We start from the raw sequence: 12,081 nt of genomic DNA on the forward strand, positions 1-12,081 counted from the left end.
ATCCTCGAGTAGAAAGTAATATTAAATACATTCTAACAACAGCTGATCAAGCTTAAACGTGCTTCTGTTGTTCAGCCGCTGGTTTCCTCTTTCTGGTGCAAAGTGGGCCAAACCAGAGAGACGGACTCGCGACAGAAAAGCGTTAAGCAGTTTCATGATTGAAGTAGCAGCAAGAAGAGGCAGTCGCTTGTTAAGCTTAACGCAGGAATGCTTTACAAACATTCAGAGATGGACTTACACACTTGCTTTACTTCTCTCGGGATAACTTTGTCGGAGATGAAATGCCGGGTTGCTAGCAAAGCTCCAAATGCTATCCAGACCACCGACAGGTCCCGCATGCCACAGCCGCTCTATCACGTGATGCATACTGCTCCGACGTGCTAACGTTCTGAGGTGAGTTACGGCGTGTTGCAAGTTTTGTGAGCTGCTTTCGTGATATTTAATGGATCGGATTACATTTTTTATTTTTCTCCGATATCCGATCCAGTAATTTAGGTCAGTATCGGACCGATACGTAATATCGGATCGGTCCATCTCTAGTCTTTATTGATGATGTGACTGCTGACAAAAGGAGCAGAATGAATTCTTAAGTGTGCAGGGCTATATTCTCTGCTCAGATTCAGCGAAATGCTGCAGAACTGACCCGATAATGCTTCAGTGCAAATGGATAATGACCCAAAGCATAATGTGAAAACTACTTTCTCAAGGCAAAGAAATTGGGCAGTCACGTGATGGACCCAATAGAGCATACTTCTTCATTATTAAATACAAAATTGAATTCAGAATGACCGACAATCAAGAAGCAACTGAAGGTGGCTACAGTAAAGGCCTAGCAGAGCATCTTGTGGGAGAAAAGGAAAGGATTTTCGTCCAAGCATTAAAAACAATCCTGTTAGTTTTTTTTTTTTGTTTTTTTTTTTTTGTAAAACCACTTGAATTAAAGCTGAATGTCTGCACTTCAATCACATATTGGTTGATTGATTTAACATTAACTGTGTAGGTGTGCTGAGGTGAAGCTCCAACAATGTGTTTTGGTCCAACAACATTTGTTTTTTTCATATCACACAATTCAAGATAGATTTAATGAAATCTTGGTCTCAATCTGTCTTGCACTTTACAAGGTCAGTTTGAGGCATGTCAAACTGTACCATGAATGTGTGGTGAACCATAGCACTCCCAACAGAGTGTATAAGAGCAGAGGCATATACACTTGTACCACCCGTCTGCAGTTTTATTTTGAAAATGAGTCAGTATTATGGTATATTCCCTACATGCCAGTGTTTTCTTGTTTTGTTGGTTTGATTTTAAACATAAATCAAAGCAGTCGTTAGTACACTAACAATATGAACTTTGCATATTCAACGAACTTTGCTAGAACCTGTCTTTAGCCTTTAAGTTTCCAAACTGGCACATTGTATTTGACTCTCACTGCTATTTAAAACTACAGAATTAGATGAACAGCCACAAATTTTACAACATTTGTAATTGCCATATGTCTGGATGACTAAATATTTAATACTGCTTTTATTTTCATGATGAGTAGTAGTGTTATACAATATCAGGTGAGCATTTTTTCACTGAATTGCACAGTCAATACAAAGGAGAAGACTTGAATCTAATGCCTACTTTAGTGCAATTCATTATTCCAGGTATTTTTAATTTCCTTTTTTTAATCGTTTTACACAGTTTTAGTCTGAGAATGTAAGAGTCATACTTTCAATTATACACAATATGTATACCAGTGCCTCCTACGTGGTGCCTATCACTTTGTCAGTAATTGCCTAGCTGTCTGGTTTGAAGTGCACATTGCAGAGGTCATTATAGACCTTTATAGATGTTGCCATTTGTTTCCTGGGGAAGGTGGGTGAAAAAAAAAAAAGAAACAGCCTTGTATGTCATCTACAGTTTGTAATGTCACCCACTTGACATGTCAGTGATTTAATGTGTTTTTCTATCTTCTTTTTTTTGTAACAACACACACACCTCAGACCATGTGTGTGGCTTTGAAGATGAGCGCATATGTGGCTTCTCTCAAGACCGGAGTGATATCTTTGACTGGACGAGACAAAATCACCTGACGCAGAATCCCAAGCGGTCTGCGAACACTGGGCCAGACACTGACCGCAGTGGAACAAAGGAGGGTGAGAAAACTATGACTCATCTAAACTGAAATACAAATGTAATGTGGAAGTGTAAATTTAAAGGCACAGAAACAAAACAAATGTGTATGTACAGTCAAGATCATTCATCTTCAGACAATGTGCTTTTTTGCTGTTGTTGTTGTACACGCACTGTTGTGTTTCACGGCAATTATAAATAAAATATGGGATAATACATTAGTGTCAGGTCTCAACTTTAGAGTGAGTAGTTCTACATTAACATACAGGGAGTGCAGAATTATTAGGCAAGTTGTATTTTTGAGGAATAATTTTATTATTGAACAACAACCATGTTCTCAATGAACCCAAAAAACTCATTAATATCAAAGCTGAATGTTTTTGGAAGTAGTTTTTAGTTTGTTTTTAGTTTTAGCTATTTTAGGGGGATATCTGTGTGTGCAGGTGACTATTACTGTGCATAATTATTAGGCAACTTAACAAAAAACAAATATATACCCATTTCAATTATTTATTTTTACCAGTGAAACCAATATAACATCTCCACATTCACAAATATACATTTCTGACATTCAAAAACAAAACAAAAACAAATCAGCGACCAATATAGCTACCTTTCTTTGCAAGGACACTCAAAAGCCTGCCATCCATGGATTCTGTCAGTGTTTTGATCTGTTCACCATCAACATTGTGTGCAGCAGCAACCACAGCCTCCCAGACACTGTTCAGAGAGGTGTACTGTTTTCCCTCCTTGTAAATCTCACATTTGATGATGGACCACAGGTTCTCAATGGGGTTCAGATCAGGTGAACAAGGTGGCCATGTCATTAGTTTTTCTTCTTTTATACCCTTTCTTGCCAGCCACGCTGTGGAGTACTTGTGATGGAGCATTGTCCTGCATGAAAATCATGTTTTTCTTGAAGGATGCAGACTTCTTCCTGTACCACTGCTTGAAGAAGGTGTCTTCCAGAAACTGGCAGTAGGACTGGGAGTTGAGCTTGACTCCATCCTCAACCCGAAAAGGCCCCACAAGCTCATCTTTGATGATACCAGCCCAAACCAGTACTCCACCTCCACCTTGCTGGCGTCTGAGTCGGACTGGAGCTCTCTGCCCTTTACCAATCCAGCCACGGGCCCATCCATCTGGCCCATCAAGACTCACTCTCATTTCATCAGTCCATAAAACCTTAGAAAAACCAGTCTTGAGATATTTCTTGGCCCAGTCTTGACGTTTCAGCTTGTGTGTCTAGTTCAGTGGTGGTCGTCTTTCAGCCTTTCTTACCTTGGTCATGTCTCTGAGTATTGCACACCTTGTGCTTTTGGGCACTCCAGTGATGTTGCAGCTCTGAAATATGGCCAAACTGGTGGCAAGTGGCATCTTGGCAGCTGCACACTTGACTTTTCTCAGTTCATGGGCAGTTATTTGGCGCCTTGGTTTTTCCACACGCTTCTTGCGACCCTGTTGACTAATTTGAATGAAACGCTTGATTGTTCAATGATCACGCTTCAGAAGCTTTGCAATTTTGAGACTGCTGCATCCCTCTGCAAGATATCTCACTATTTTTGACTTTTCTGAGCCTGTCAAGTCCTTCTTTTGACCCATTTTGCCAAAGGAAAGGACGTTGCCTAATAATTATGCACACCTGATATAGCGTGTTGATGTCATTAGACCACACCCCTTCTCATTACAGAGATGCACATCACCTAATATGCTTAATTGGTAGTAGGCTTTCAAGCCTATACAGCTTGGAGTAAGACAACATGCATGAAGAGGATGATGTGGACAAAATACTCATTTGCCTAATAATTCTGCACTCCCTGTATAAAGGACTGCTGTGGAAGATATTTTATTCTGACATCATTTCATGCATTAAAATGTTCAACTCTCAAAGCTGATTTAGAGTTTGAAGTTAACATTAGGACTTGAGGAGGTGTATGAAATGTCAAACAACTTGGAAGACCAAGAAAAAAATTAGATTGTTTTTCCTCAGTTTGTCTAATTTACTTGTGGAACATGTGATTAAATGTGTTAAGATATTTTTATCACATAGAAAATAAAGCAGAAACTTGGCAGTAGCTTATGACCCATTATGTTACCACAAACCTCCCAAAAATGTGTTGTTATCCCAATACCTACAGTCTATAATTTACATTAGAGGGTTTTATTAGCCTTTTATTATTATTATTAATATTTCTACTCTTTATCTTTTTTGTTGACTCTAGGCTACTACATGTACATTGAAGCATCACGCCCACGTACTCAGGGTGACAAGGCTCTTCTTCTATCGCCACTTTTTAATATTACCTCAAGCAAGGGCCCCAAAGGAAGAGTCCCATACTGCGTCTCCTTCTACTATCACATGAAGGGCAAACACATTGGTAAGTCGCAGAAAGAAGAATAATGCTCGCACAAACATATACACATACACAAACATTATTATCTCCTCTCATATGAGAGCACAATGGCGCACATGGGTATACAGGGAACAGTGTACTGGTGCTCTCTGCTATCGGGGTTCTCATATCGCTCTTGCCTCTGTCAAAAGCTGAACCCTATGCTTGAACCTTGCTTGCAGAGCGTGTCAGACAGAAAATTGTAGGTCTGTGTGAGAGAGTGTGTACGTGAGTGCGTGTGTATATGTGGGTGAGAGGTGGAATGGAAAGACCGGGACGAGGGTGGGATGTAGGATGCTACAAAAGTTCTGTTTGTATGTGGCTTCTTGGGTCTCAGTTTGTGTGTGTGTGTGTGTTTTGTGTGTTTAGAGGTGGTTGAAGGGGGCAGTGGGTGTGTGATTTATGGCAGTGGCAAGACACAATCAGTCACTTGGGCGAGTTGTTCATCATAATATGCTCTGTCACACAGCTAGAATGCATACATCTAGGAGCCCTACACACCTGCATGCACACTCTTACACTTTTGTGCACACACAAAGACACACACATGCACGCACGTGCGAATGTGTTCTTTTAAAAAAGGGGGAAAATGGCAAACCTAGCAAATACATAGAGGCACACCTACATTTATCCACAAACACACACACACAATATTGATTTATGTGTCCATAGCCCAAGCATACATGCTTTAATCTAGCATTTGTTACCTGCTGACCTCCCTGTCTCCTTAGGATGTGTTTGGTTTAAAAGGGCACAGTGTATTGTGTGTGTGTGTGTGTGTAACCAAGTGTGATAATGTAATAGTTAAGCATATTCAAGTTCAGAAATGAGAGGCAGTTTATTAAGACAAAGATTTGGGCACATCTACCACAGAGAAATAGCTTTGCACGCACAAATATTTCAATGGCATGCTAACAATAGAGTAGAAATGTTTCCGTCAGGTTATTCAGGCTTTTGCAGTAAAGAGAGAAACCTTAATAGATCAGAAAGAATGAGCCAAAAAATGGCTACTACTCAAAATGTCTCTGCTTAAAATAGAGGTGGCCTGACTGTTACTATAATATGTAATGGCTGTTTATAGGTGGCAGATTTATAAGAGATACTGGAGCACTTCATTTCTTATTGGGTAGTTTGGTCAAAGGTATTTTCGATGTTTTGTAATGAGACAGTGAAACATCAGTTGCACTATGTTTGCATATGATTAGCACATTGTGTTACCACCGCTGCAAGCCCTCTCTCAATTTCCAGTGCTGTTCGTCCCAGTCTGTCCAATTTGTTGTTGCTTTAATTGCCTTACCTTGGCAGAGCTAACAGTTTTGCTAGGGAGACACAGTGTGCCTCTTAATGATGGAAAGAGACTAGATGAGGATAAGACAGGGGGTCAGTGAGAGATGAGACAAGACAAGTGAGGGGAGGATGAGGGCTGGCCAACCTTTTGAAAAAGGGAGATGGTTAATGATGAGACTGAGACCAAAGTGAATGGTAAGAAAAATACTGAGAAAAATTAAGCACAGAAAATAGAGAGCCTTAGAGAGCCTGTTGATGTCCAGAAATAGTGAGAGCATGCTGTAGTGCTAGCCAGTTTTAATGTACTTGATACATAGTGTGCTAAAAGTGTTAAAAGGTTGTATATATTGAAAGCATTTGGGCACTTTGACGCCACACAATTTTCAGACAAGATGTTGAAATGCTGCTCTTTTCTAGCCCACATATAGTTTGCTTGTTTGCAATCCTAAGAGTTTGAGAGTTTAAAAGAGGTAAAGGCACCTTTCAAAGATTTTGCAAAATAAAATGAGGGCAGAAAGAATAATGCCCTTTCCTCACTTTGGATTGCAGGTTTGCAATAGGGCAGCACAAATAAAGACCTCCCCAGGTGATGTGTTTTTCTTTTCACCTTAATATGTTTATCTGTGGGCTTGCTGGCAGCAACAATAAACAACATTTAATTAGTTCTGTTTGGCATTGGGTAGTATTTTTTATGGCTCAGGTTTGCAATGCCATTGGCAAGCTTACTTGGAATTACTGGATTATTTTCACTCCAGAGTGATTGAAGACAATTAGTTCCTGTATGCTGTTTGAAAAAACAGTTTTATTACACTTTAAATCACTTTGGCGATATAAATGTTAGCATAGTATTTTGCACAAACAACTTTCTTTTTAATTATACACAGGTTTTCTAGATGCTTTTTATGTCTGTCTCTCACTTGATAGGTTTAGGTCCCTATCTTCAGGAAAGCATCAGAACCAGCCTCTGCATGGCAAAGATTTAAAAAAGGATTCAGGCATTTACTAAAAACACTGAATAGTATTGCCCTTTGGTGACAGAGGCTACAAGCTTCAGTTTACTCTGGACTCTTCAGCATTGCTTTCAAAGCAAACCAGCAGCAGAAGCATACCAGACAGGCCATGAGCCTTATTTAGGATGAGATGAGGGATGGGGGGAGATGAGAACCCAATGTAGGCCTTTCAGATATCAAAACAAAAACAACTCATTTGATTTCAAGTATCGCAGTGCATGCCCGTCTGTGTGTGGGTCTGTGTATCTCTGCTCTGTCTTCCCCAATCATGATTCCACAGACAAGTAGCCTTGATAGAGCTGTGCCTTCTCCTCTGCTTGCCTGACACTCTCACCAGCATATACTGTCTTACCTCAGTCCAATCAATAGACTGCTTATCAGAGTCCGCAAACACTCTTTTGGCTGTGTGTGTGTGTAGGTGGTGATGGTGGTAAGAGGAGAAAGAGAGAAGAAAGGAACTATGAGTAGTGTTAATGTAGTGTTACATTAAGAGATTGGGTTAAAAGGTAATACTATACATCAAGATTAGGTCTTGCTTGCAGAAATGCTGCTTTTTTTTAACTTTGGGAGGTAAATATTTTCTAACATTTAATGTTTGTTCACTTCTTGAAAATGAAATTTAAGTTCCAGTTGGAAAACCTTGTAGAACACTGAAAAACCTATCTGTTAGATTTCACCTCATAGAAGAGCAAGTAACCTGTAATGTTTTTAATGTAGTAATATAGCTGTTCCAACGCTATCAGATCATTATTTTTACTGAGATCCAGACTTTACAAAACCATGCAAAATATACTCAGTGTTAAAAAAATGATTTTAGACATTTTGGTATATGTGATCTTATTCTTTTTCCCACAGTTACATAAAAAAGGTAAAATCTGTTTTACGTTTGCATTTTCACTGTGGAGAACGGTGTTGGTCAAGTTACTTGAAAATAGTATTTAGTTACTAATTACTGATTATTTCTCCAAGAAAGTAATGCCATTACTTTACTGATTGGTTATTTTTAAAAGTAATTACTTACTTATTACTGAGTCACTTTTTAAAAACATGATACACAACCTGAATATGTAATAAAGCAACAGACCTTTCAGCCTAATCCCATTTTTTTCTGCATAATCCATCATATACAATTGAATCAAATGAAAAAGTCTCTTTTTAAAAATTTTTTTATTGGTTTTAATCTTTTAACTTTATGCAAATTGCATCAAGCAAAAATTTAATTATGCAACAGTCTTTGACTCGAAGAAATTAGTTTAACATTTAAACCTTTTTTGTGCATATATCAGCATATAAAATAAAATACTTTTTTTGTGTTTACACTCACTCTTTCAAATAGATGCAAGTAAAACACATCAAAACATAAATAAAATCAAAGATTCAGCAGCACAAAGCCCTGTCACTCTTAAGTCTATTTTCACCTGTTTAGCAGGAGTGGGTGGAGATTTGCCCGGTGCTGCAGTGGTCATGTCAGTAGGGGGATCCAGGGGTTTCTCTGTGAATTTCACATTCCTGTGGCAGCTTGTTAGGTGCTTGCTCAGATTTTAATTTTAATTTTTCACTGTAGAACGAAGTTTCCTTCCCGTGCAGAGTGTACAGTGGGCGCTAATGTTTTTGCCACTTTTCACGGACTAAAGTAATGTCAGGACTTCCAAGCTTTAAATGCTGCATGGTCGTACTCTCTCTCACACTCTATATTATCCATTGTTGATCTACTACGCACGTCTGTTGCTGCCACAGACGTCGCACACTCGTACGTCATTGTCATGAGACACTCTCACAAACAAAATCACGGTTTAGTAATGCAGTAAGGCAAAGTATGGGGAAAGTAACAGTAATTTCATTACTTTTTTGCAATAGTAATCCCTTACTTTACTCGTTACTTGAAAATAGTAATTGGTAACGCGTTACTGCTCATCTCTAGCGGAGACTAGACTTTCCTTATAATGATCACAACCATGGGAAAACAGCTTTACTGATTCAAAGGCAGCAAAAGAATCATGGCTTTCAAAAGCAACTAAATATGGCATATTATTTTATGTAATTCACACAGAATCTAAAAACTCAATAAGAACAAGATGTTCTTTGATTGGAGTCATGTTTGGTTAGTGGTTTGCTGGAGGTATTGGTGGTTCTCAATATATATCGACTAGCTACTGGCTGTAGCTGTTATCAATTTGGCTTCCACTAAAGCTACTTTCCCCTCCTCCCTTGTCACAACGATCACTACAGCACCTCCACATGTCTGGATTTTTTTTTTAAATGAGATGCCCTTCCTGTTATCAACTGGAATCAAAACAGCCATCTGCCACTTGCCAAACAAATCTTTAAATCTGTGTAAATGTGCCAGAAATGTTTAATTAAACAGCGTCATTTGTTTTATTTGACATTTTCACAGTGCTAAAATATGTAGGGTTAAGGTGAAGACTGGATTGACAGTCCGATAACACTGCTTCCCTCGGTGCCCACAGACAGTTGAAACATGTTGCTTAACTGCTCAGTTGGATCCTTCCCCTAGTATCACAAATCTCCTGTGACAAAGTATGATGCTTAGTGCTGCCAGCCTGGTGATTTTTCCAGGATTTAAAGAATATAGGCTTATAGTTTCACAAAACAATGATTGATTCCATTGTGTAAGCATAAGTCTATAAGTACGTATACACACACACACACACAAATATAGTATAGCATAGCATGCCTCCTGCTTGCAAATTTGTTTAAGAGACTCGTGGTTGGTTAATGTTCCAATTAGGAGCTGGCTGGGGATCATTAAGAAGATGAATGATTCTCTCACACCTACTTTTAGAGACCCGAAAGAGACAGAGAGAGGGGAAAAAAGAGATGGACACTATTTGGATTATTTCTCCATGGCAAGTAAAACAAAAGGGTAGAGTTTTAGACTTGCTATATTAAATATACAGTCCTCACAATGGTAATAAAATGCAACAAAAGTCACGGCACCTTTAGCTATTGAAATCGGAATCTTGTTTAAATATTTATTATAGTCAGTTTTATTTTGGGGGACAGACTCAAATCTCAACAGGATGATAGTGTGTTTCACAAATTTCAGGAGTAATATTTGGCCATTCTTCCAAGACAAACTGATCTTTGCTCTAGTATTATTATAATTTTTTGCAGTGGAATATATCTGTGTTTGGTAATGACCATAACTATAAAACCAGCAAGAGTGACAATGACACTGAGTGTTTCTAAATTCCTGTACATGTTTGTGGCTGTGTTTGTCTGGATGTGTGGCTGCGCATGGGATTTTTTTTCACAGGTACTCTCAATGTTTATCTGCGAGTGAGAAGCATAGCCTCTGTGGACCGAGCAATGTGGACAAAATCTGGTCATCAAGGCCCAGACTGGAAGAAAGCATTCTTTGATGTTACCCCCAGTGGACCCTTTCAGGTAAGGCCTTTCTGATTTCTTTGCTTCGTAGGATTGGTGATTACAGAATCAGCAGTCACATCAATAATAAACACTAGTGACCTAGTGACCAGTAGGAGCCATACATGTCGATAATGTGGTATGCTTAATATCGTGAGTGGCTTTTCCAGTCTATATTTCTATTTGCAAAGATGTCTCTTGATTGTAGACCTTAGTATTTCGTTGTTTTATTAATATAGTGTACCAGATTTTTGATTTGGCCACTCCCAAAGTTATGATTGGTTTTTTTTGTTGCTGTTTCGCTTTTTTGTTTGGTTTTTCAGACAAATGATGGCCTCTCTCACTTGCACAGACATCTCTCATACTTAAAATTCTGTCAAAAAGCTCCGACGTAGAAATTCAACTCTTTGAATCCAGTTCAGATATTATGTTTGCTTCATTTGCCATGAAATAACAAGAAAACAGGTCTCACCTAGTGCACAAAACTGTGTGTCAGTCAATTTTCCAATTAATTCTAACCCTTTGAACACGGGGCACTGTGTATAAAGATGGCTGTAATTCCTAAACAGTTAATGCGAAATCTTTTGAAAAACCCTTAAAACTAAAGTTGAAAGTCTGCACTTCAATCACATATTGATTGGCTAGTTTAAAATCCACTGTGGTGGCGTACTAAGGCAAAACTACAGAAGATGTGTCTTTGTCCAACAAATCATAGACCTAACTGTATTTTGACAAAACACACAAAAAAATCTATTTTTTGTCATCTCTTTCATCTGTGGGATGTCCCTCTGCCTCAGCCATTTTCTCTCTACTGTGTCTTTCCCAAGAGAAAAGTTCTCCACTGCGCAAAGCCAGCACTGGGATTGTATACCATGAATTAATGGAAATGAGGAAATTCCCAAAAAGGGTTGGTCTTGAAACACTGCTTGAATTTTTCACAACATATTTTAAAGACTGACATTTAAACCGCCCAGAGATCTACTTCCCAAAATCACTATCGCTTTATATTTATTGATGTTTGAGTTAACTAATATCCAATAATCTCATTTCTCTTCTGTTTTGGAAGAGACTTTCAGCTAGCATAAAAACAAATACAGTATTTAAGCTTTTAGGAGTGGGTTGGTGCAGTGTGTTGGGAAAGAATTCATACCCCTTTTAGCGGTCATATATCCAGTCAGTCCTCCCCTCAGTGGCTTCGACACTGCAGGTGGACATGCTCTGCAATGTGAGAGTACACCCAATGGAATCAATATAATGTGACATTATTATATATCAAGTTATACAAAGTTGTGCCAAAAGTAGTACTAATGAAGGCAATGAAAAATATGATACATATAAATTAACCCCAAGCTTTTTGTATGACTTGTGTGCATTTTTCATTTCTTAAATAAATGTGGATACAGGATTTTGACATTTTAGCACTGAGGGCATTATTGATAAATGGGGACCTTTGATTACACATCGGCCTCATTTTCTGCTGAATGTCAGCAGCAAGCCTATTCACGTAGTAACCAGAAAATCATTCACTTCATCAAGAATGTGCTAATCTCACGGCTGGCAGCAAGATTTCACACAGATTTGAAAGGTCCAAATGACATAAATGTGCAGCTATGCATACAGCTTTGACCTCTAAATGAAAGTAAACAGACATAAACATCTGTAGCTAGTGGTGATCAAATACAATTAATTTCTATAAATACTGACGCTTAATTTATTTGTTTCCAGAAACAAAACAAAAGAAAAACATCCTGGCATTTCAAACAGGTCTTTAGTATAGACTGGACTGGCTCTGTTTTGGTGCTAGCAAATGTGTTGGTCCCAAATATACAAGCCAGTAAATGAACCAGAACCAAAAATGTGATTGTTTCTTTTGTAGTTAACTCTGT

At 38.5% G+C, this 12,081-nt stretch overlaps 1 protein-coding gene across 1 annotated transcript in view; it reads left to right on the plus strand.

Annotated features, from left to right (window-relative positions):
* mdga1 (MAM domain containing glycosylphosphatidylinositol anchor 1) overlaps positions 1-12,081 on the plus strand; it is a 218,108-nt gene that overhangs the window by 171,257 nt on the left and 34,770 nt on the right. The window contains exons 14-16 of the mRNA XM_080885851.1: positions 1,989-2,141; positions 4,341-4,496; positions 10,086-10,216. Of these exons, the coding sequence (XP_080741977.1) occupies positions 1,989-2,141; positions 4,341-4,496; positions 10,086-10,216 (440 nt within the window). The remainder of the gene's footprint in view (positions 1-1,988; positions 2,142-4,340; positions 4,497-10,085; positions 10,217-12,081) is intronic.

This window comes from Rhamphochromis sp. 'chilingali', assembly GCF_963969265.1.
Source record: "Rhamphochromis sp. 'chilingali' genome assembly, chromosome: 6".
NCBI lineage: Eukaryota > Metazoa > Chordata > Actinopteri > Cichliformes > Cichlidae > Rhamphochromis > Rhamphochromis sp. 'chilingali'.